We start from the raw sequence: 24719 nt of genomic DNA on the forward strand, positions 1-24719 counted from the left end.
ACTCCAGCGCTTAGTCCAGTGCCTGGCACATAGTAAGCGCTTAACAAATACCATCATTATTATTTATTATTATGATCCACCCCAGCGCTTAGTCCAGTGCCTGGCACATAGTAAGCGCTTAACAAATACCATCATTATTATTTACTACTATGATCCACCCCGGCGCTTAGTACAGTGCCTGGCACATAGTAAGCGCTTAACAAATACCATCATTATTATTTATTATTATGATCCACCCCAGCGCTTAGTCCAGTGCCTGGCATATAGTAAGCGCTTAACAAATACCATCATTATTATTTATTATTATGATCCACCCCAGCGCTTAGTCTAGTGCCTGGCACATAGTATGCACTTAACAAATATCATCATTATTATTTATTATTATGATCCACTCCAGCGCTTAGTCCAGTGCCTGGCACATAGTAAGCACTTAACAAATAACATCATTATTATTTATTATGATCCACCCCAGGGCTTAGTACAGTGCCTGGCACATAGTAAGAGCTTAATAATAATAATGATGGTATTTGTTAAGTACTTACTAAGTGCCAAGCACTGTTCTAAGCACTGGGGTTGATACAAGGTAATGAGGTTGTCCCACGTGGGCTCACAATCTTAATCCCCATTTTACAGATGAGGTAACTGAGGCACGGAGAAGTTAAAAGTCACTTGCCCAAAGTCACGCAGCTGGTAAGTGGCACAGCCGGGATTAGAACCCACAACCTCTGACTCCCAAGCCCCTGCTGTTTCCGCTAAGCCACAATGCTTCTCAAATATTATCATTATTATTTATTGTTATGATTCACCCCAGCGCTTAGTCTAGTGCCTGACACATGGTTTATGATCCACCCTAGCGCTTAGTACAGTGCCTAGCACATAGCAAGCACTTAACAAATACCATCATTATTATTTATTATTAAGATCCACCTCAGCGCTTAGTACAGTGCCTAGCACATAGCAAGCGCTTGACAAATACCATCATTATTATTTATTGCTATGATCCACCCCAGCGCTTAGTCCAGTGCCTAACCCCTAGTAAGCGTTTAATAGTAAGCGCTTAATAAATGCCATTAAAAATACTATCATTATTATTTATTATTAACGCTGAGCCCCAGAGGGCCTTCAAGTCCCCCATTCTGGGAGAACAATGAATGAATGAATGAATGTATATATGTTTGTACGTATTTATTACCCTATCTATTTATTTATTTTACTTGTACATATTTATTCTACTTATTTTATTTTGCTAATATGTTTTGTTTTGTTCTCTGTCTCCTCCTTCTAGACTGTGAGCCCACTGTTGGGTAGGGACCGTCTCTATAATGTTGACAACTTGTACTTCCCAAGCGCTTAGTCCAGTGCTCTGCACACAGTAAGCGCTCAATAAATACGATTGAATGAATGAATGAATGAATGAATGAATGAATGAACGATGGGAAACTGCCCCTTTAAGGGGAGATACCAACACGCTGGGGGGGGGGGTGGAGAGGCGCTTTGCAGATGATAATAATAATGATGGCATTTGTTAAGCGCTTACTATGTGCGAAGCACTGTTCTAAGCGCTGGGGAATTTACAAGGTGATCAGGTTGTCCCACGGCGGGGCTCACAGTCTTCATCCCTATTTTCCAGCTGAGGCAACTGAGGCCCAGAGAAGTCAAGCGACTTACCCACAGTCACACAGCTGGCAATTGTTGGAGTGGGATTTGAACCCATGACCTCTGACTCCAAAGCCCGGGCTCTTTCCACTGGGCCACGCTGCTTCAAAGAAAATACGAAAAGCGTTACATTTCAGAGGATCTTGCAAAAGAGGCGGCAACACGGTAGGTGTAAGAAAAGGGGTGCAATTCGGAAAGGGGCCTGGCCTGCTTTGTCAAGAGGCTGGGGTGACCCGTTTCATGCATTCATTCAATCGTATTGATTGAGTGCTTACTACGTGGAGAGCACTGGACTAAGCGCTTGGAAAGTACAATTCAGCAACAATCAATCGTATTTATTGAGCGCTTACTGTGTGCAGAGCACTGTACTTAGCGCTTGGGAAGTACAAGTTGGCAACATATAGAGATGGTCCCTACACAACAGTGGGCTCACAGTCTAAAAGGGGGAGACAGACAACAAAACCAAACATACTAACAAAATAAAATAAATAGAAGAGATATGCACAGGTAAATAAATAAATAAATGGAGTAATAAATATGTACAAACATATATACAGGTGCTATGGGGAAGGGAAGGAGGTAAGATGGGGGGGGATGCAGAGGGGGACGAGGGGGAGAGGAAGGAAGGGGCTCAGTGGAAAGAGCACTGGCTTTGGAGTCAGAGGTCATGGCTTCACCACAAGTCTGCTGTGTGACCTTGGGCAAGTCACTTAACTTCTCTGAGCCTCAGTTCCCTCATCTAAAAAAAAATGGGGATTAAGACTGTGAGCCCCACGTGGGACAACTTGATCACATTGTACCCCCCCCCAGCGCTTAGAACAGTGCTTTGCACATAGTAAAAGCTTAACAAAAAAAAAAGGGGGGGGGGGCTCAGTCTGGGAGCCTGGGAAGTACAAGTTGGCAACACAAAGAGACGGTCCCTACCCTACGGTGGGCTCACAGTAAATACGACTGAATCATCATCATCATCAATCGTATTTATTGAGCGCTTACTATGTGCAGAGCACTGTACTAAGCGCTTGGGAAGTACAAATTGGCAACATATAGAGACAGTCCCTACCCAACATCATCATCATCATCAATCGTATTTATTGAGCGCTTACTATGTGCAGAGCACTGTACTAAGCGCTTGGGAAGTACAAATTGGCAACATCTAGAGACAGTCCCTACCCAACAGTGGGCTCACAGTCTAAAAGGGGGAGACAGAGAACAAAACCAAACATACTAACAAAATAAAATAAATAGAATAGATATGTACATGTAAAATAAATAAATAAATAGAGTAATAAATATGTACAAACATATATCCATATATACAGGTGCTGTGGGGAAGGGAAGGAGATAAGATGGGGGGATCATCATCATCATCATCATCAATCGTATTTATTGAGCGCTTACTATGTGCAGAGCACTGTACTAAGCGCTTGGGAAGTACAAATTGGCAACATAGAGAGACAGTCCCTACCCAACAGTGGGCTCACAGTCTAAAAGGGGGAGACAGAGAACAAAACCAAACATACTAACAAAATAAAATAAATAGAATAGATATGTACATGTAAAATAAATAAATAAATAGAGTAATAAATATGTACAAACATATATCCATATATACAGGTGCTGTGGGGAAGGGAAGGAGATAAGATGGGGGGATGGAGAGGAAGGAAGGGGCAGAGTGTGGGAAGGCCTCCTGGAGGAGGTGAGCTCTCAGCAGGGCCTTGAAGGGAGGAAGAGAGCTAGCTTGGCTTGGATTGAATGAATGAACAAATGCTATTATTATTATTATTATTATTATAAGTGAAGAAGGCGGAGGTTGCAAAAGCCTCAAAGGGGGGAAAAAAGCAGGGGGCGTGGCGTGTTCCATTTCCCCCCCGCCCCTGTGCAGGACACCCCTACGGAAGGGCCCGAGTGGTACGTTCCTGCGCGCGCCCGGCCGTTCGGCCAATAGGGACAGGCGCCCTCTGCTGGGCTCGCGCCGCCGGACCAGCTCATGAATGGGGAGGGGGGCGGAGCCGGGCTGAGGGGGCGCGCGTGCGCGCGGGGCGGGAGGGGGCGCGCGCCGGCCTCTGACAGGCGGCGGCGGCGCGAGACGTCCCATAATGGCGGCCGGCCGAGCCCGCCAGAAGGAGAAGCGGCGGCCCTGAGGTAAAAGCCATCCCGCGCCCGCCGCTTCCACCTCGCATGGAAGGGCTGAGACCGGAGCGAGCCTCCGGGCCCGGGGAGCCCCAGAGGGGAGAAGAAGACCCGCGACCACCGTCTCCCGGCGGCCCGGCCCTGGCAGGGAAGAGGAGCCTGGCCCTCTCAGGCCCTGACAGGCCCTGTCAGGGAAGGGGCTTCCGGCCCGGTCCTGTCAGGGAAGGGGCTTCCCGTCCTGTCAGGCCTCGGCAGGCCCTGACGGGGAAGGGGCCGGTCCTGCCAGGCTTTGTCAGGCCCTGACGGGGAAGGGGCTTCCGGTCTTGTCAGGCCTTGTCAGGCCTTGTCAGGCCCTGTCAGGGAAGGGGCTTCCGGTCCTGCTTCGGTCCTGTCAGGCTTTGTCAGGCCCTGTCGGGGAAGGAGCTTTCGGTCCTGTCCGGCCCTGCCAGGCCTTGTCAGGCCCTGTCAGGGAAGGGGCTTCCCGTCTTGTCAGGCCTTGTCAGGCCCTGTCAGGGAAGGGGCTTCCGGTCCTGCCTCGGTCCTGTCAGGCTTTGTCAGGCCCTGTCGGGGAAGGAGCTTTCGGTCCTGTCCGGCCCTGCCAGGCCTTGTCAGGCCCTGTCAGGGAAGGGGCTTCACGTCCTGTCAGGCCTCGTCAGGCCCTGAAGGGGAAGGGGCCGGGCTTGCCAGGCTTTGTCAGGCCCTGTCGGGGAAGGGGCTTTCTGTCTTGTCAGGCCTTGTCAGGCCCTGTCAGGGAAGGGGCTTCCGGTCCTGCTTCGGTCCTGTCAGGCTTTGTCAGGCCCTGTCGGGGAAGGAGCTTTCGGTCCTGTCCGGCCCTGCCAGGCCTTGTCAGGCCCTGTCAGGGAAGGGGCTTCACGTCCTGTCAGGCCTTGTCGGGCCCTGACGGGGAAAGGGCCGGGCCTGCCAGACTTTGTCAGGCCCTGTCGGGGAAGGGGCTTCCTGTCTTGTCAGGCCTTGTCAGGCCCTGTCAGGGAAGGGGCTTCCCGTCTTGTCAGGCCTTGTCAGGCCCTGTCAGGGAAGGGGCTTCCGGTCCTGCCTCTGTCCTGTCAGGCTTTGTCAGGCCCTGTCGGGGAAGGAGCTTTCGGTCCTGTCCGGCCCTGCCAGGCCTTGTCAGGCCCTGTCAGGGAAGGGGCTTCTGGTCCGGCCCATTCTTGGCAGGGAAGAGGAGCCCGGCCTTGTCAGGGAAGGGGCTTCTTGTCCAGTCCGGCCCTGTCAGGCCATGTCAGGCCCTGTCAGGGAAGGGACTTCCGGTCCTGCTTCGGTCCAGTCAGGCTTTGTCAGGCCCTGTCGGGGAAGGAGCTTTCGGTCCTGTCCGGCCCTGCCAGGCCTTGTCAGGCCCTGTCAGGGAAGGGGCTTCCTGTCTGGTCCGGCGCTGTCAGGCCCTGTCAGGGCAGGGGCTTCTGGTCTGGCCTGCTCCTGTCAGGGAAGAGGATCCAGGTCTTGTCAGAGAAGGGGCTTCCGATCCGGTCCAATCCCGTCTGGCCTTGTCAGGCCCTGTCAAGGAAGGGGCTTCCGGCCCCGTCCTGTCTGGCCTTGTCAGGACCTGTCAGGGAAGGGGCTTCCGGTCCGGCCCGGTCAGGGAAGAGGAGCCTGGCCTTGTCAGGGAAGGGGCTTCTTGTCTGGTCCGGCCCTGTCAGGCCTTGTCAGGCCCTGTCAGGGAAGGGGCTTCTGGTCTGGCCTGGTCCTGTCAGGGAAGAGGATCCAGGTCTTGTCAGGGAAGGGGCTTCCGGTCCGGCGCTGTCAGGCTCTGTCAGGGAAGGGGCTTCCTGTCCGGCCAGTCCTGTCAGGCCCTGTCAGGGAAGGGGCTTCCTGTCCGGCCCGGCCCTGTCAGGCCTTGTCAGGGAAGGGGCTTCTGGTCTGGCCCGGTCTTGTCAGGGAAGAGGAGCCTGGCCTTGTCAGGGAAGGGGCTTCTTGTCCGGTCCAGCCCTGCCAGGCCTTGTCAAGCCCTGTCTGGGAAGGGGCTTCCGGCCCGGACCTGTCCGGCCCCGTCAGGCCTTGTCAGGCCCTGTCAGGGCAGGGGCTTCTGGTCTGGCCTGGTCCTGTCAGGGAAGAGGAGCCTGGCCTTGTCAGGGAAGGGGCTTCTTGTCCGGTCCAGTCCTGTCAGACCTGGTCAGGCCCTGTCAGGGAAGGGGCTTCCGGCCGGGTCCTGTCCGGCCCTGCCAGGCCTCGTCAGGCCCTGTCAGGGAAGGGGCTTCCAGTCCTGGCAGGGAAGAGGAGCCTGGCCTTGTCAGGGAAGGGGCTTCCGGTCTGGCCCGGTCCTGTCTGGCCCTGTCAGGCCTTGTCAGGCCCTTTCAGGGAAGGGGCTTCCGGTCTGGCTTGGTCCTGTCAGGGAAGAGGAGCCTGGCCTTGTCAGGGAAGGAGCTTCCGGTCCAGTCCTGTCAGGCCCTGTCAGGGAAGGGGCTTCCGGCCCAGTCCTGTCCAGCCCTGCCAGGCCTTGTCAGGCCCTGTCAGGGCAGGGGCTTCTGGTCTGGCCTGCTCCTGTCAGGGAAGAGGAGCCTGGCCTTGGCAGGGAAGGGGCTTCCTGTCTGGTCCAGTGCTGTCAGGCCCTGTCAGGGAAGGGGGTTCTGGTCTGGCCCGGGCCTGTCAGGGAAGAGGAGCCTGGCCTTGTCAGGGAAGGAGCTTCCAGTCCAGTCCTGTCAGGCCTTGTCAGACCCTGTCAGGGAAGGGGCTTCCGGTCCGGCCCGGTCCTGTCAGGGAAGAGGAGCCTGGCCTTTCCAGGAAAGGGGCTTCCGGTCCGCTCCTGTCAAGCCTGGTCAGTTCCTGTCAGGGAATGGGCTTCCAATCCAGCCCGGTCCTGTCAGGAGACGGACCGGCCTCCATCTCACGGGTAGCGGGACCCACCCCCGCGCCCCCTTCTCCTCCTCGGGCTGGGCAGACAGTGCGGAAGTCACCCGCCCCGGGCAGAGCCCGCCATCGCTGCCCCCCATCCCCATCTCGATTACCTGCGTTGGCTGGGCCAGAGATAGACCCCGGCTAATGCTCCCAGCCTTCCCTGGACAACCGGGAGACTGGCCCGGGGCCCACAAGTAGTGCCCGCCGAGGGAAGCAGCTGGGCAGCCCCGTTGGCGCCCGTTGGAGACCTGGGGCGGTGGGTGCCCACCCTGGCCAAACCCCTTCCATCAATCAGTGGGATTTATTGAGTGTGTACTAGGTGCAGAGCACTTAAGTACCTGGGAGAGGACAGCTGGGCCTTGTTTGTGGCAGGAAGGGGTTAGGGGTACAGCAGCCTGGCCACCCTAAGGGCCCTGAGTAATAATAATTGTGGCATTTGTTAAGCACTCATTCTGGAACAAGCACTGGAATAGATACAACAGAAGCAGTGGGCACCATATTCTGGCCCACCTGGGGGGCATAGTCTAAGAGGGAGGCAGAATAATAATATTAACGACATTTTTTAAGTGCTTTCTATGTGCCAAGCACTGTTCTAAGCGCTGCGGGGATACAGGGTAATCAGGTTGTCCCACGTTGGGCTCACGGTCTTAATCCCCATTTTACAGATGAGGTAACTGAGGCCCAGTGAAGTGACTTGCCTAAAGTCACACAGCTGACAAGTGGAGGATCCGGGATTAGAACCCATGACCTCTGACTCCCAAGTCCGGGCTCTTTCCACTGAGCCACGCTGCTTCTCATACTATGTGCAGAGCACTGTATTAAGCGCCTGGGAGAGGACAGCTGGGCCTTGTTTGTGGCGGGAAGGGGTTAGGGGTACAGCAGCCTGGCCACCCTAGGGGCCCTGGGTAATAGTAATTGTGGCATTTGTTAAGCTCTCACTCTGGGCCAAGCACTGGGATGGATATAACAGAAGCAGATTGGGCATCATCTTCTGGCCCACCTGGGGGGCAGAAAGGGAGAATAGGTATCCCCATTTTCAGATGAGGCAACTGAGGCACAGGGAGGTGAAGGGACTTGCCCAAGTTCCCACAGCAGGCAAGCGAGGGATCCAGGTTTTCCGAGTCATGCCTCTGTTCTTTCCACCAGGCCGTGATGCTTCTCGGTTTAGCCTTCTAGCCCAAACTGTCGGAGAAAGCTCCCGTCCACCCATTCTGGGTGTTACATAAACACCTGGGGTTTGAACTGCTTTGACCCCTTCTAGACTGTGAGCCTGCTGTTGGGTAGGGACCGTCTCTATATGTTGCCAACTTGTACTTCCCAAGCGCTTAGTACAGTGCTTTGCACACAGTAAGCGCTCAATAAATATGTTTGAATGAATGACCAGGAGTCAAGACTCTTGTGTTGATCACGGCTTGGCCCTTGACTTGCATCATTTTAGACTGTGAGCCCACTGTTGGGTAGGGACTGTCTCTATATGTTGCCAATTTGTACTTCCCAAGCGCTTAGTACAGTGCTCTGCACATAGTAAGCGCTCAATAAATACGATTGATGATGATGATGATCATAAATCCGAACGGGTCGTCTGGGCATTGTCTTTTGTCCATGGCCCAGGAGTTCAGGTCTGGGCTATTTTTTGGACTGGCAAAATGTTGCTATACAGAAGACAACATTTGGAGTGGGGCCAATTCCTGTTTGATTTGTTTTAGGACCAGTAGACTGGCAAACCAGTTTAGAATCAACCACTCAGTGGTATTTACCACGCACCCATTGTGTGCTAAATTGGGATAGTCCTACAGAAGCCGGACCAGTAAATCAATCAGCGGTATTAATTGAGTGTCTATTATGTATGGAGCACTGGTGCTTGGGAGAGTACAGTACAGCAGAATTAGCAGACAAGTTCCCTGCCCGTAGTAAGCTAACCATCTAGAGGGTTATTCCCTATCCTCAAGGATCGGACAAATTCAAACTCCAAATAGTGGGAGCTGGAGAAAAAAAAAATGGGAGAGCAAGAAGTAGTTGCCAAAATTTAGGCTGGACCCTTCTAGTTAGTTGGGGAGAATGGAAGAGTAGAGCAGTCCTCATAAGAAAGTCATCATCCTCAGTGGTGTTTGAGTGTGTACTATGTGCAAAGCATTAGTACTAAGCGCTCGAGAGAGTACAATGCAACAGAGATGGATTCCAGTCTGCAGCGTGGCTCAGTGGAAAGAGCCCGGGCTTTGGAGTCAGAGGTCATGGGTTCAAATCCCAGCTCCACCAACTGTCAGCTGTGTGACTCTGGGCAAGTCACTTCACTTCTCTGTGCCTGTTACCTCATCTGTAAAATGGGGATTAAGACTGTGAGCCCCCCATGGGACAACCTGATCATCTTGTAACCTCCCCAGCGCTTAGAACAGTGCTTTACACCTAGTAAGCACGTACTAAATTCCATTAGTATTATTCCAGAGCAGCAGAAAAATCTCTGGCAGAATAAACAGTGGTATTTGAGTACTTTCTGTGTGCAGAACACATGGGAGAGTACGGGGCAGAGTGTGAGACTCGATTCCTACCCTCAAATAGCTTACGCTCAGGGGGGGTCGAACTAAGAGGTTGGAACTGGAAGATTCAGTAGCTCGAGCCAAAGATAAGGAGGCAGGGAAGGGGGAAGTCAGGCGCTCTTGCTCTCAGCTTCTAGCTGTTCCTTCATCATCATCATCATCATCATCAATCGTATTTATTGAGCGCTTACTATGTGCAGAGCACTGTACTAAGCGCTTGGGAAGTACAAATTGGCAACAGAGACAGGCCCTACCCGACAGTGGGCTCACAGTCTAAAAGGGGGAGACAGAGAACAAAACCAAACATACTAACAAAATAAAATAAATAGAATAGATATGTACAAATAAAATAAATAAATAAATAGAGTAAAAAATATGTACAAACATATATACATATATACAGGTGCTGTGGGGAAGGGAAGGAGGTAAAATGGGGGGTATGGAGAGGGGGACGAGGGGGAGAGGAAGGAAGGTGCTCAGTCTGGGAAGGCCTCCTGGAGGAGCTTCAGGCTGTCCCAGCCTCATTATAAGGCCCATAGTGCTTCCCAATTCCTCTCCCTTTCCCACCCCCGTGATCAGTTGCCACATCTTGGCCTTCCCAAGATCTGGCAGAGCGGAGCTAGCCTAGATCACAATAACAGGGTTATATGAAGATAGGGATGCGTCTGCCTATTCCACTACGCTCTCCCAAATGTTTAGTACAGTGCTCTGAACACAATAAGCACTCAGTAAATGCCATTCATTGATTAATTGATGGATCGAAAGCAGCCTCTCCTTCAGAATTCTCTCATCACAATAATGATGGCATTTGTTAAGCGCTTACTACGTGCGAAGCACTGTTCTAAGCGCTGGATAGCTCGTGTCCACTCGTTTAGAACCTTTTCTGGGGACACTTGTGGGGTTTTCCGGTCACTTCTGAGCCATTTCTCACTTCTACATCCGCTGCAGGTTATCCGGGCTTGTCAGGTTGTGTAGGAGGGGCACTGTATCAGCCACTCCTGGGCTTGGGTAGGTCTGCTCTTGCCCAAAATGCCCTTAAAAAGCCATCATTATTATTAAGCAAAGGGAGGTAGAGTTATCACTGGGCGTATTCACTGGCTGTCTGTTTGGAGAGGCCTGATCCCTTCCCCCCAAAAGAAAAAATCCATTTTAATGTCATTTGGGGATCCCTAGGAATCTATGCCAGAGTTGAGGGGGAAAAATAGAAATGGTGTGGAGTTACAGTACAGGCCTGGAAATCAGTAAGTCATGGGTTCTAATCCCGGCTCTGTCACTTGTCTGCTGTGTGGGCAAGTCACTTCACTTCTCTGTGCCTCAGTTACCTCATCTGGAAAGTAGGGATCGAGACTGCGCCCCAGGTGGGACAGGGATTGTGTCCAACCCCATTTACTTGTATCCACCCCAGTGCTTAGTGCAGTGCCTGGCACGTAGTAAGCGCTTAACAAATACCACAAGTCAGAAATCTGTTTTCCTCCTGTGGCCCGGTTTGCTTTCCGTTCACTTTAAGGAAAACGACCGAGAGGTTTTGTGTTCCATGAATAGGCAGTTTCACTTTCAGGAGCCCCGGCCCCGAGCCACTGAGCTCCAGCCAAGTACCTGCAGCGGAACTTTATTCTGCTTCATAATAATAATAATAATAATAATAATGATAGTATTGTTAACATTGTTAGTGCTTACTATGTGGAAAGCACTGTTCTAAGCTCTGGGGAGGATACAGGGTGATCAGATTGTCCCACATGGGGCTCACAGTCTTAATCCCCATTTTACAGATGAGGTAACTGAGGCACAGAGAAGCTAAGTGACTTGCCCAAGGTCACCCAGCTGACAATTGGTGGAGTGGGATTTGGACCCATGACCCCTGGCTCTTTCCACGGAGCCACGTTGCTTCATACTGCCCCTTCGTGACCGTCTCCAAACTCACCCCCTCCGGAGGGAAGCGTTTTCCCCACGCTCCCGACCCTGGGGTCAGCACGTGGCGTGGGATCAAGCAGTCTGATCCGCCTGCATCGGGACCCCCATCCCAAGAGGGAGCCGGGAGATGAGCGCCGGTCTTGGGGGGCGGGCGGGGGTATCCGGGGCACCCCCTGACCGGGAAGGATTCTCCAGCTCACCGGCCCCTCTCTTAAACCTCCCCAGACGCCGGGACCTTGAAGATGGTGAGCAGCCAGCCGAAGTACGACCTAATCCGGGAGGTGGGCCGAGGAAGCTACGGCGTGGTGTATGAGGCGGTCGTCAGAAAGACCTCCGCCCGGGTGGCCGTGAAGAAAATCCGCTGCCACGCGCCGGAGAACGTCGAGCTGGCGCTGCGCGAATTCTGGGCGCTGAGCAGCATCAAGAGCCAGCACCCCAACGTCATCCACCTGGAGGAATGTATCCTGCAGAAAGACGGGATGGTGCAGAGGATGTCTCACGGCTCCAGTTCGTCCCTCTACTTACAGGTACGGGACGCCCGGGCGGTCGCCGGAGTGGTTTGCGGGGAGGCGGGGGCAGTGGGGGTGGGAGAAAAAGAGAGAGACAGAAAGAGAGAAGTCGTGAGCCACAGGTGCGTGCCTGCAAGGAAGCAGCCCGGCTTTGGAGTCAGAGGTCATGGGTTCAAATCCCGGCTCCACCGCTTGTCAGCTGGGTGACTCTGGGCAAGTCACTTAACTTCTCTGGGCCTCAGTTACCTCATCTGTGAAATGGAGATTAAGATTGTGAGCCCCACATGGGACAACCTGTTCACCTTGTGTCCTCCCCAGCGCTTAGAACAGAGCTTTGCACATAGCGCTTAACAAATACCAAAATTGTCATTATTATTATTTTAATAATACTGAGTTCAGAGTAGGCAGAGGGTTGGGCGGACCGCTTTGTAAATCCCGGTTTTGACCTGGTGGATCCACTGGTCAGTCAGTCATACTTATTGAATGCTTACTGTCTGCAGAGCACTGTACTAAGCGCTTGGAACAGAACGCTACACCAAAACACAGACACATTCCCTGCCCACAACAAGCTTACAGTCTAGAGGGAGACTTCTGAGTTGTAGCCTCCTCACACTATCAATCGTATTTATTGAGTGCTTACTGTGTGCAGAGCACTGTACTAAGCGCTTGACTAAGCACACCCCGACAAGACTAGCTTACCATAACAGTGATATTTATTAAGTGCTTCTTCCCCTGCCCAGGTGTTGTGCTGAACGCTGGGGTAGATACATGGTAATCAGGCTTAGTCCTGCTCCACATAGAACACAGAGTCAAAGTGGAAGGGAGAGAGATATTGTGCCCAATGTACAGGTGAGAAAACTGAGGCTCAGAGGTGACAAGCCCCAGGTCACTCGGCAAGGCAGTAGCAGAGCTGGGATTAGAACCAAGGAATCTTAACTCCCCGGGCCCGGGCCCGGGCCGTGTCCATCCTGAAACAAAGGGAGGTCTGGGCTGTAGGGAACAATCCCAGTGGCAGCGCCTTTCCAGGGTCTCCCCCACTCCTGATTCCCGTCCGCTTCCCCGGCTTTGGTGTGGCTCAGTGCTTAAGCTCTTTTTTTTAGAAATTTGGAAGCCTGGGTTAGTCCCAGTAGGTGCATTCATTCAATCTTATTTATTGAGCACTTACTGTGCGCAGAGCACTGGACTAAGCACTTGGTCAACAGACGATGTTGATGGCCGCCCCAAGGCCTAGATGTCCCAGCAGCTTTGAACTGCTGAATTGACCCTGGACGGTTAACTGAGATTGAACTGGTAGTTCAAACCCTGAGAGAGTTTTCAACCCCCAGCCGGGTTTGGGAAGGGATTCTCTTGGACGAGAAGATCCTTTGGGAATCCGGTCGGGAGTCCCCAGATTTACTCCCAGTGGGGGAGGGGGGAGAAGAGGACCAAAGTCTGTTTTTCAGACAACCAGGAACCTTTGGCGAGCTAGCCAAAGAGCAAAAGCAAACACCGTCACCAAGGCAAATAGAAAGTTGCATGGCGCAATGGGGTGTCAGGGGCAAACAGTGTCTTCCCCGATCCCGTCGCTCATTTCGGCTTCCACGCGTTGAGAGGCTCCGTCCGGAGAAACGGGTCGGTGAGAAAGCCGTCCAGACTCATTGCACGCTTCCCAAGGGGCCGGGCATGTGACCCAAGGGGGGTGTAGAAACTGTGGGAAGCGGCCTGATCCAGTGATTTCCCCCTCCCTCAGACCCAGGGGAGAGCTCGCCTCGGGTTGCTCCCGTCTTCCGAGCCCAGCCCCTGCCCCGTCAGGATGGTGGAGATCACTCCTGTGTTCTTCCCCAAAGGCCGGGCGCCTCTTGGGTCCCCAAAGACCCATCCTGGAGGTGTGGGGGCACAAGGCACCCCTTGTTTCATTTGCGCATCTTTAGGGCTTGAGCAGGATGCAAGAGAAAGGGGCTGCCATCTACCCCTCCGGCAGTGCGGTTCCACGCGGTCTTTTCCGACCAACTGGCTACTGTTCACCGGAACCGAAGGAGGCCTGATTTTTGGGAAAGGAGCTTGAGTTTGGACAGGGCTCCATAGCCTAGCCGGGCAGCTGCAAACCGGGGTGTGAGCGCCCTTTATTCTCCTCCCATCCGATCACCTCCGCCAGTGCCTTTTGGGAAGTGGAGGCAAGGGGGCAGGGGGCCACCCAATCTGGAAGAGCGACTGTCATCCACAGCAGCAGGAGACGCTGCGTTGGACGTCATGAGGAGCAGCCTGGTTTAGTGGATAGAGCCCGGGCTTGGAAGTCAGATCATGGGTTCTAATCCCGGCTCCGCCACTTGTCTGCTGTGTGACCTTGGGCAAGTCACTTCACTTCTCTGGGCCTCAGTTCCCTCATCTGCAAAATGGGGATTGAGACTGTGAGTCGCACGTGGGACAGGGACCGTATCCAACCCAATTTGCTTGTGTCAAGCCCAGCGCTTGGTACAGTGCCTGGCACATAGTAAGCACTTAATGAATACAACAGTAATTGTTGTTATTATTATTATTATTATTATTGTTAAGGGCCTGGGTCAGATGAGGAAGTGGCATTTCATCCAGAGGTGAAATAAGAAGGTCGCTCACTTGACCAGTTGTCCAGTGTCTCTGCTGCTTAGTTGCTAGCCGGACTAAAGCGTGTCCTGAAGAACATTTTTCTAAAGTCACCGCCCAAAATGTCAAGTTTCCGCAGCCTAGGTGGGCAGCTTGTTTTTCCACTAAGCGATAGTGCTATGGGGTCAGCGGGGGTTCATTCATTCATTTATTCATTCAGTCGTATTTATTGAGCGCTTACTGTGTGCAGAGCACTGGACTAAGCGCTTGGGAAGTACAAGTCGATGACATCTAGAGACGGTCCCTACCCAACAGCGGGCTCCCAGTCTAGAAGGGGGAGACAGACAGCAAAACAAAACATGTGGACAGGTGTCAAGTCGTCAGAACAAATAGGATTAAAGCTAGATGCACATCATTAACAAACTAAATAGAATAGGAAGGGTTGGAAGAGATCCTCTTAACACTTCCAGGGTCGGTGCCTTCCCTTCCTTAGAATGGCAGCCACCAAAGGGGCCGACCCGGGATCATTGGGAAACAGCTTGGCCTAGTGGCTAGAGCAAGGGCTTGGGCATCAGAGGACACGGGTTCTAGTCCCGGCTCCGCTACTTGTCTGCTCTGTGACCTTGTGCAAGCCACTTCATTTCTCTGTCACCTCATCTGCAAAATGGTGATTAAGACTGGTGAGTCCCATGTGGGGCAGGGACTGTGTCCAGCCTGATTACCTTGCATCTACTCCAGGGCTTAGAACAGTGCTTGGCACATAGTAAGTGCTTAACAAATGCCGTAAAAGTATTGTTCTTATCATCCAGGGCAGGATTTTTTCTTCCGCCGGTGGCAGACACGCGGGGACTCCTTGGCCTCCCAAATTTGGGATGGAAAGGCCAAAGCATGGGGCGTAAAGTCACGCTCCCCCCCAGACGCACCCTGGGGATTGAGCAGACATCAGAGAGCGTTTCCATTTTGCCCGCAGAAGTGGAGCCAGCTGATAGGGTCACCAGCCTCGGATCAGTCGGGCAGCTAGGGGCCTGCCCCTCCGCAGCGAGGTCACCAGTGTCTCAGCAGGGTCCCTTCCTGTCTTGCCCGTGACCCTCCTTGTCCCAGCAGGGTGTGAGGATCATGGGGATAATAATAATAACGACAGTAATCAATCGTATTTATTGAGCGCTTACTGTGTGCAGAGCACTGTACTAAGCATTTGGGAAGTACAAGTTGGCAACATATAGCGACAGTCCCTACCCGACAGTGGGCTCACAGTCTAAAAGGGGGAGACAGAGAACAGAACCAAACATACTAACAAAATAAAATAAACAGAATAGATATGTACAAGTAAAATAAATAAATAAATAGAGTAATAAATATGCACAAACATATATACATATATACAGGTGCTGTGGGGAAGAGAAGGAGGTAAGATGGGGGGGATGGAGACGGGGACGAGGGGGATGACAGAGAAGCAGCGTGGCTCAGTGGAAAGAGCCCGGGCTTGGGAGTCCGAGGTCATGGGTTCCAATCCCGGCTCCACCACTTGTCAGCTGGGTGACTTTGGGCAAGTCACTTCACTTCTCTGGGCCTCAGTTACCTCATCTGTAAAATGGGGATTAAGATTGTGAGCCCCACCTGATCACCTTGTATCCCCCCAGCGCTTAGAACAGTGCTTTGCACATAGTAAGCGCTTAACAAATGCCATTATTATTACTACTAATAATAATAATAATGATAAGTGGTATTTATTAAGCTTTTACTACGTGCCAGACACTGTACTAAGCTCTAGGGTGGAAACGAGCAAATCATATTGGACACAGTCCCTGTACCATGGGGGCTCACAGTGTCCATCCCCGTTTTACAGTTGAGGGGGCGGTGGTATAGTGAAGTGAAGTTACCTGGCTAAGGTCACACGGCAGACAAGCGGTGGAGCCCACCCGTGGCAAAATGGTTTAGGCAGAGTCTGGCTCGTGTTCCAAGAGAGCCAGATAATAATAATAATAATAATAATAATAATAATAATAATAATAATAATAATAATAATAATAATAATAATGACATTTGTTAAGCGCTTACTATGTGCAAAGCACTGTTCTAAGCACTGGATGCTAGATGCTTCTAGTGCTCGGGCTCAGGGACCCAGTTTAGCTGAGAAGGACAGGCGATGAAGAAATGGAGGTGGTCCAGGTGGAGTATTTTTCCCACGAGAGTGTGGGCAGCATCATCCATGCCCAGTTGGGAGCCTTCGGCCAGGGACCCGACATCTGTGTGCCCCCATACCCTGTGTGTCTCCTGCCAGGCTCTAGGTATAATCGAGGGATGTGACCAGCCCCAAGCGCTACCTCGCTCGGCCCCAGAGTTTCCAGGGCGGGTCTTGGGACACAGTCAGGGGTGCCCAGCTCCAGGCCCCCAGGCCGGTCTCCCCACGCGATTCCTTCTGAGGTTGGGCCGGCCCCGGGCATCAGACTGAGCCCCAGGGTGCACCCTCTTCTCCTCCGGGGGCAAGAGTGGAAGGGGAGTCGGCGCAGAGAGGGAAGGGGTGAACTTTCGGCAGCCACGCCACGTCCCTCGGGGCTCATCCATAGCCGCAGGTGGCTGCTGGCATTCCGTCTCCTCCTGCAAGAGGGTGGGTGAGTGGGTGGGTGGGCGACTGGCAGGACCGTGCCGGCAACCCGGGGCTCTCCAGAGCCCGCGCCTCTCCCTAGAGATAACCCGCCTTATCTCTCAGGTAGCCCTCGGCGGGGAGAGAGGCCCGTGGGGGGTGGCGGAACTTTACCGAGCCTCCGAGCGAAAAGAACAAACGAGGAGGAATCGATGGGTTTGGCCTGGGTGTTTGGGGACTTTACCGTGCCCTGGTCCGTGGCCTGTGCCCGATCCGCGTCTCCCGGATCGGCGATTGAAACCCCCTCTGTTCTGTTTCCCCCCCACCCGGCGGCAGCTCGTAGAGACGTCGCTCAAAGGAGAGATCGCCTTCGACCCCAGGAGCGCCTACTACTTGTGGTTCGTGATGGACTTCTGTGACGGAGGGGACATGAACGAGTTTCTGCTGTCGCGGAAACCCAACCGCAAAACCAACACCAGCTTCATGCTGCAGCTGAGCAGCGCCCTGGCCTTCCTGCACAGGAACCAGATCATCCACCGCGACCTGAAGCCGGACAACATCCTCATCTCCCAGAGCCGGGCGGACTCCGGCGACTCGGAGCCGACGCTCAAGGTGGCCGACTTCGGGCTGAGCAAGGTCTGCTCCTCCGCCTCCGGGCAGAACCCGGAGGAGCCGGTCAGCGTGAACAAGTGCTTCCTGTCGACGGCCTGCGGCACGGACTTCTACATGGCCCCCGAGGTGTGGGAGGGTCACTACACGGCCAAAGCGGACATCTTCGCCCTGGGGATCATCATCTGGGCCATGGTGGAGAGGATCACGTTCGTGGACACCGAGACCAAGAAGGAGCTCCTGGGCAGCTACGTGCGGCAGGGGGGCGAGATCGTCCCCGTCGGGGAGGCCCTCCTGGAGAACCCCAAGATGGAGCTGCTCATCCCCGTCAAGAAGAAATCGATGAACGCCCAGATGAGGCAGCTGATCAAAGAGATGCTGGCCGCCAACCCCCAGGACCGGCCGGACGCCTTCGAGCTGGAGCTCCGCCTGGTCCAGATCGCCTTCAGAGAGAGCGGCTGGGACACGTGACGGCCGGGTCGCGTGACGGTGGAGCTCCCCCGGCCCGGGCCGCTCCGGTCGTGTGTCGTCGGACTCCCCGGCCGGCCGGCCGGCCCCCGTTGAACGGGGCTGACGAGAGGGGTGAGGCCAACCTCCGCCTCCGGAGGGTCGAGTCGGCCCGGCGGCGGGGGGGTCGTTCTCTCTTCCGGTTTTGCTTCCTGAGCTCGTGGCGGACGGTCCACCTGTACAGCTTGGCCGTTCTGGCTTCCGGGACGTCGGCGAGGGAATCCCCTCCGAAGCGTTCCGCCTGAGGTGTGTAAATAGAAACCACTCCCGGGAGGCCACCCGAGGAGAGACGGGAGAGCTCCCCCCGCTTCCTGGGAACCCAGCCCGAAGGATCTTCCTCATTCCGCCTCCCCGTCCGCTCCCCCCGTGGAAGAGAGGCGCGCGCCGGCCGTGCGGAACGCGGGTCTCCGGGAGACGACAGACCCGCCTGTACATATCTGTGGATAGGTCAGCCCGGGGACGCGGGCCTTGCGCGTTCCCCGGGAAGGAAATGCCGCTTCTGTTGAAGTCGTTTGCCGCGGTGCCGTGGGGAGGCGTTTGGGATTGGCCGGTGAAGTCGGGACGGCCCGCCCGCCGTCCGCTAAGTGAAATCATCCTGAGTTTTTCTTTTAGAGGCCCGAAGGATTTTGGAGGGGCCGAAAGGTCCACATCCCCGGACACAAGTGAACAAGAAAGAGCCGCGAGGTCTCCGGGAGAGTGAGGGAGTTGAATTTCAGAATCTGGCGTCCGGGGGATGAGGGAGGACGGGAGGGGCGCAGAGGGCAGGTAGGAGGCCGGCGAGCTGTTAATCATTCAGCCTGACTCTCTTTTGGGCGACCAGGCGCTTATTTAGACAATTAGACCCAGAGCCCACCTTCACCGGCGGGCCAGTGAAACCGGATTGCTGGAAAGCGGTGCCTCCGGGGGAAGCGGAACCCCGAAACGGCCCCGCTCCCTCTCGCCTCCCCCTCCCCGCCCCTTTTCCGTGGTCCCATCTCTCGTTCCCCCGTCGGGTCTCCCCTTTTCCCACCGGCAGCCGCCGCTCTTGGTGGAACCGGCGATCGAGGCTTCCCGCCGCCTCCGTCAAGGAGCCCCTTCCCCTAGCCGGGGGCAGCGGGACCCATCGCTCGAGCGGCAAGCAGCCGACCCCAGCCCGCCGTCCGGTCGACCGACAACGTCGTAAGGGAGCGACTGTTGGGATCTGGGGGTCACTTTCATTTTAACTCCGGAAGGAACGGGGTTGGCTCGACGCTAGGCGACTCGCATCTGTTGAAGGGGAGCCATCCCAGAGCACACTACTAGTCTTAGGACGGGCCCGGGGGCCTGTCGATCGTTGTCAGTCTTCGGAAGGCATCGCCGTCCTCGGATAAGGAGGTCGTAAAGGGGTTTGTCGGAAGGTGAAAGTGGACTTTAGTTTTGTCTCGTTTTCCCCATCCTTTCTCAACTTCCAGAAGTTCTTAAGGACTTCCTCCCCAACCACCCATTTACCCGAAGTGGGCTCTGGCCTTGTGGTTGGAGCAGGGCCCAGGAGCAGACACCATGGAGCTTTCAGGCATTTAAGCGCTTCCTTTGTGCAGCGCACTGTACTAAGCACTGGGGCAGAGAATATAAGCAGTTCGGACACAGTCCCCGTCCCACATGGAACTCACAGTTCGGGAAGGAGAGCAGTGACTTATTCCCATTTCGACAGATGAAGAAACCAACGCCCAGAGAAGTTAAGTGACTTGCCCGGGGACGCTCAGAGGACGGGCGGCGGAGCCAGGATTGTTACCCAGCTCTCCCGTCTCCCAGGCCCGCGCTCTTTCCACTAGGCCTCGTGGCTTCGGAACAGACGCGGGGTTCGAATCCACCCCTGAGAGCCCATCCTGTTTGAAGGACGGAGTCCCTTTCAATCAGTTGGAGGGACAGACAGCGGGCAGAGATGGAAACGTCCGCGCCGTGGATGCTCCCGGGGCCGTTTCCCATTTCTGGCCGGGAAGGTCTTCAGGAGAATTTATCCCGAGAGTCCCCCAGGCCAGGCTCAGCACCTGACTCCCATCGCCAGCCTCTTCAGACCTACTCTCCCCCGACGTGTTTCACCGTGCTCAGAGATGACCCTGGAACGTAGCAACAGGCTCTCCCCCCGGGGAACGAGGCAAAACTGCCAGGAAGTTTAAGATAGAACCGAGGCAAGAATGAGAGTCATTTTTATCGGTCTCCAGTGAAGATGCCTGTGTCTTAGAGACTTCTTAAATGACGCACGGTGGCCTGACGTCAAACATCTTAGTGATAGCGATGGTATTTATCGAGCGTCCTGGGGGCTCAGCGCGCTGAATTTAAGTGCCCTAGAAGCACTAAATCCGTTCTCTGCCCACAAAGAGCTTCCACTCCAAAGGGGGGTGACCGGTACGGAAATCGTTTAGAAATCCAGAATAAGCGATTGCGGATAAAGGGCAGAGGGTGGGTATGAATTAATTCTAGCCGGGTTGACGCGGCCCACGGCAAACCTGCGGAGACCTGAGATCGAACCCGTGGTATAAAGGAACCAGCCATCGGTGTGGGGCTCGGCGCTGGCGATATCTAGCATTCCCAGGGAATGGTAGATTCATGCCTGTGGAGTTTTTGCTTATTTACAAAGTTACTTTACAGTATTGAACACTTCTGCATCTGTCCCTCGTGTCTCTCCCCGGCCCCCCGAACGACATTTCACAAATCAAACTATTGTAGCAGCTACAGAATATTTCACCAGCATGACAGAGCGGTCAAAAAAATAAACAAATCATCAGCACTTCAGAAATGAAACAGACTTTTTGAAATTTTTCTTTCAAAGCTGTAAATTATATTTTATGAAGAATTTATAGAAAGGGATGGGAAATGACTGTAATTTATTGTTCATGACAATTTTCTAAAATAAAGTCTGACTTCAAACCAAAACTCCTGAAAATCTCCATTCTTTCCCCTCCCCAAAGGCCAGCGATGTGGGAGAGCTGCCCAGTTTTAATCTATTTATCATCATCATCATCAATCGTATTTATTGAGCGCTTACTATGTGCAGAGCACTGTACTAAGCGCTTGGGAAGTACAAATTGGCAACATATAGAGACAGTCCCTACCCAACAGTGGGCTCACAGTCTAAAAGACTGTTCGTAACCTTACTGTTCGTAACCTTACGTAATTTACTGTTCGTAACCTTAAAAAAAAAACCAACCAAACAAAAGATGGTTCAGGTTGACGGGCTCTCCTGTCTTGAAAGATGGATAATAATAATGATCATATTTGTTCACTCAATCATATTTATTGAGGACTTACAGTGTGCCAGAGCACTGTACTAAGCATTTGGAAGAGTACATTAGAACAGTAAACAGACATTCCCTGCCACAGTGAGCTTACAGTCTAGAGGAGGAGACGGACATTAATAGAAATAAATTACAGATATGTACATAAGTGCTTTTAGACTCTGAGCCCACTGTTGGGTAGGGACTGTCTCTATATGTTGTCAATTTGTACTTCCCAAGCGCTTAGTACAGTGCTCTGCACATAGTAAGCGCTCAATAAATACAATTGATAAGTGCTGTGGGGCAGGGAGGGGGGAGGATAATTGTGGTATTTCTTAAGCTCTTACTACGTGCCGTGCACTGTACTAAGCGGTGGGGTAGATTCAAGGTAACCAGGTTGGACACGGCCCCTGTACCACATGGGATTCACAAGCTTAATCCCCATTTTAAAGAGGAGGTAACTGAGGCCCAGAGAAGTTAGGTGACTTGCCCAAGGTCACCCAGCAGACAAGTGACAGAGCCGGGATGAGAACCCGTGACCTTCTGACTCTAGGTCCGTGCTCTACCCACTAGGCTGACTTTGCAGCAGAGAATCCGTGTGGGGGAATGAATCATAGTTCCAGTGATTTGCACACTCGGTTAGGTTTATTATTATCATCGTTACGTGTCGAACTAAGCCCCGGGGATAAATGCATGTTCAGGTTGGAACCCGTCTGTGTTCCCTTGTGGGACTCACAGTCCAAGGGTATCCATTTATTTATTTATTTATTCTATTTATTTTATTTTGTTAGTATGTTTGGTTTTGTTCTCTGTCTCCCCTTTTAGACTGTGAGCCCACTGTTGGGTAGGGACTGTCTCTATATAGTGCCAATTTGTACTTCCCAAGCGCTTAGTACAGTGCTCTGCACATAGTAAGCGCTCAATAAATACGATTGATGATGATGATGATTCATTCAATCGTATTTATTGAGCTCTTCCTGTGTGCAGAGCACTGGACTAAGCGCTTGGGAAGTCCAAGTCGGCAACAGAGAGACGGTCCCTACCCAACAATGGGCTCACAGTCTAGAAGGGGGGAGACAGACAACAAAACATGGAGACAGGTGTCAAAATCGTCAGAACAAACAGAAAAATATAATTATAATAATGGCATTTGTTAAGCGCTTACTATGTGCAAAGCACTGTTCTAAGCGCAGGGGAGATTACAAGGTGATCAGGTTGTCCCACTTGGGGCTCACAGTCTTAATCCCCATTTTACAGACGAGGTAACTGAGGCCCAGAGAAGTGAAGTGACTTGCCCAAAGTCACACAGCTGGCAATTGGCGGAGCCGGGATTTGAACCCATGACCTCTGACTCCAAAGCCCGGGCTCTTTCCACTGAGCCACGCTGAACGCTTCACGAGCGCTTACTGTGTGCAGAGCACTGTACTAAGCGCTTGGGAAGTACAAGTTGGCAACCTATAGAGACGGTCCCTACCCAACAGTGGGCTCATCCCCCATCTTACCTCCTTCCCTTCCCCACAGCACCTGTATATATGTTTGTACATATTTATTACTCTATTTATTTTACTTGTACATATCCTATTTATTTTATTTTGTTAGTATGTTTGGTTTTGTTCTCTGTCTCCCCCTTTTAGACTGTGAGCCCACTGTTGGGTAGGGACTGTCTCTATATGTTGCCAACTTGGACTTCCCAAGCGCTTAGTCCAGTGCCCTGCACCCAGTAAGCGCTCAATAAATACGATTGATTGATTGATTGAATTTGCGTGTCATCCTCACTTTACAGATGAGGAAAGTGAAGCCCGGAGAGATGAAGTGACTTGCCCAGGGTCACCTCGGAGGTCGGGAACTAAATGACAGCAGTCTCTTCGTCCGGGGGTAAAAATCACCAACCAGAAAGTGGGCACTTCCTAAAATTTGGACAATTGAATGTCCCATCTGCGTTACCCTTGTGACTGCTTCCTCCTTGCCTCAGAATGGGAAAGCCGTGCTGACGAAGCATTCCCTCTCCGCCCATTGAGCCGATGCCACATTTTTCGTTTTGGCTTCGTAAACTGAAACCGGAGTTTTTCAACCGTGAAAGAAAAGTCCCGGGAACCACCCTCCCCTCTCTTTAGAGAAGCAGCGTGGCTCAGTGGAAAGAGCCCGGGCTTTGGAGTCAGAGGTCACGGGTTCATATCCCGGCTCCACCAATTGTCAGCTGGGTGATTTTGGGCAAGTCACTTCACTTCTCTGGGCCTCAGTTCCCTCATCTGGAAAATGGGGATGAAGACTATGAACCCCACGTGGGACAACTTGATCACCTTGTATCCCCCCCCCAGCGCTTAGAACAGTGCTCTGCACATAGTAAGCGCTTAACAAATGCCATCATTATTATTATTATTATTATTATTTTCAAGTACGCACTAGCCCCAGAGAAGGTCTGAGGCCTAGTGGAAAGAGCCCAAGTCCGGGAGTCTTCCTTTTAATTCCGGCCCTGCCACCTGGCTGCTGTGTGGCCTTGGGCAAATCGTTTAACTTCTCTGGGACTCAGTGATCTCATCCGAAAAATAGGGATTCCATTCATTCATTCATTCAATCGTATTTATTGAGCGCTTACTGTGTGCAGAGCACTGGACTAAGCGCTTGGGAAACACAAGTTGGCCGCCTATAGAGACGGTCCCTACCCAACAATGGGCTCACAATCTAGAAGACTGTAGACTGTGAGCCCACTGTTGGGTAGGGACTGTCTCTATATGTTGCCAATTTGTACTTCCCAAGCGCTTAGTACAGTGCTCTGCACATAGTAAGTGCTCAATAAATACGATTGATGATGATGATAGAGGATAATAATAATAATAATGGCATTTGCTAAGCGCTTACTATGTGCAAAGCACTGTTCTACCCACTCTTCCACCCCCTTAGACGTGTTAGCCCCTCGTGTGACGGGCTAGGTCTGACCCGATGATCTCGTATTTATTATTATTATTATTCTTAATAATAATGTTTGTGGTATGAAGCGCTTTTTTAGTGGCGTTCATTAGGAACTTTGTGACCCGATTATCTCGTATTTATTATTATTATTATTATTAATAATAATGATTGTGGTATGAAGCACTTTTTTAATGGCATTCATTAAGCACTTTGTGACCCGATTATCTCGTATTTATTATTATTATTATTAATAATAATAATGATTGTGGTATGAAGCACTTTTTTAATGGCATTCATTAAGCACTTTGTGACCCGATTATCTCATATTTATTATTATTATTATTAATAATAATGATTGTGGTATGAAGCACTTTTTTTAATGGCATTCATTAAGCACTTACTCTGTGCAAAGCACTGTTCTAAGCGCTGGGGAGGTTACAAGGCGATCAGGTTGTCACAGGGGGCTCGCAGTCTTAATCCCCATTTTACAGATGAGGGAACTGAGGCACAGAGAAGTGAAGTGACTTGCCCAAAGCCGGGATTTGAACCCATGACCTCTGACTCCAAAGCCCGTGCTCTTTCCACGGAGCCACGCTGCTTCTCAGTGTGATACAAGATATCTTGGTAGATACAAGATATAGAGAAGCAGCGTGGCTCCGTGGAAAGAGCACGGGCTTAGGCGACAGAGGTTGTGGTTCAAATCTCAGCTCTGCCACTTAGCTGTGTG

The 24719-nt window shown here is 52.4% G+C and overlaps 1 protein-coding gene across 2 annotated transcripts; it reads left to right on the forward strand.

Annotated features, from left to right (window-relative positions):
- The first annotated feature begins 1768 nt into the window (after positions 1-1768).
- On the forward strand, positions 1769-19453 carry PDIK1L (PDLIM1 interacting kinase 1 like). Of its 2 annotated transcripts, none has more exons than XM_038758386.1 (3): positions 1769-1821; positions 11307-11608; positions 17070-19453. In XM_038758386.1, exons 2-3 carry the CDS (start codon positions 11324-11326, stop codon positions 17811-17813), a joined length of 1029 nt encoding a protein of 342 aa, XP_038614314.1. In that variant the 5' UTR covers positions 1769-1821; positions 11307-11323; the 3' UTR covers positions 17814-19453. The 2 variants fall into 2 exon arrangements, with proteins under 2 accessions (XP_038614314.1, XP_038614313.1); XM_038758385.1 differs by lacking the exon at positions 1769-1821 and adding an exon at positions 3742-3798.
- The last annotated feature ends 5266 nt before the right edge of the window (positions 19454-24719 follow it).

This window comes from Tachyglossus aculeatus, chromosome 16 (assembly GCF_015852505.1).
Source record: "Tachyglossus aculeatus isolate mTacAcu1 chromosome 16, mTacAcu1.pri, whole genome shotgun sequence".
In the NCBI taxonomy this organism is placed as follows: domain Eukaryota; kingdom Metazoa; phylum Chordata; class Mammalia; order Monotremata; family Tachyglossidae; genus Tachyglossus; species Tachyglossus aculeatus.

Excerpts from the sequence above, each read along its gene's own strand:
- PDIK1L (XM_038758386.1), top strand. The coding sequence starts at position 11,324 with ATGGTGAGCAGCCAGCCGAAGTACGACCTAATCCGGGAGGTGGGCCGA. Across the intron at positions 11,609-17,069 it reads GTTCGTCCCTCTACTTACAG|CTCGTAGAGACGTCGCTCAA; the intron begins GTACGGGACGCC and ends ACCCGGCGGCAG.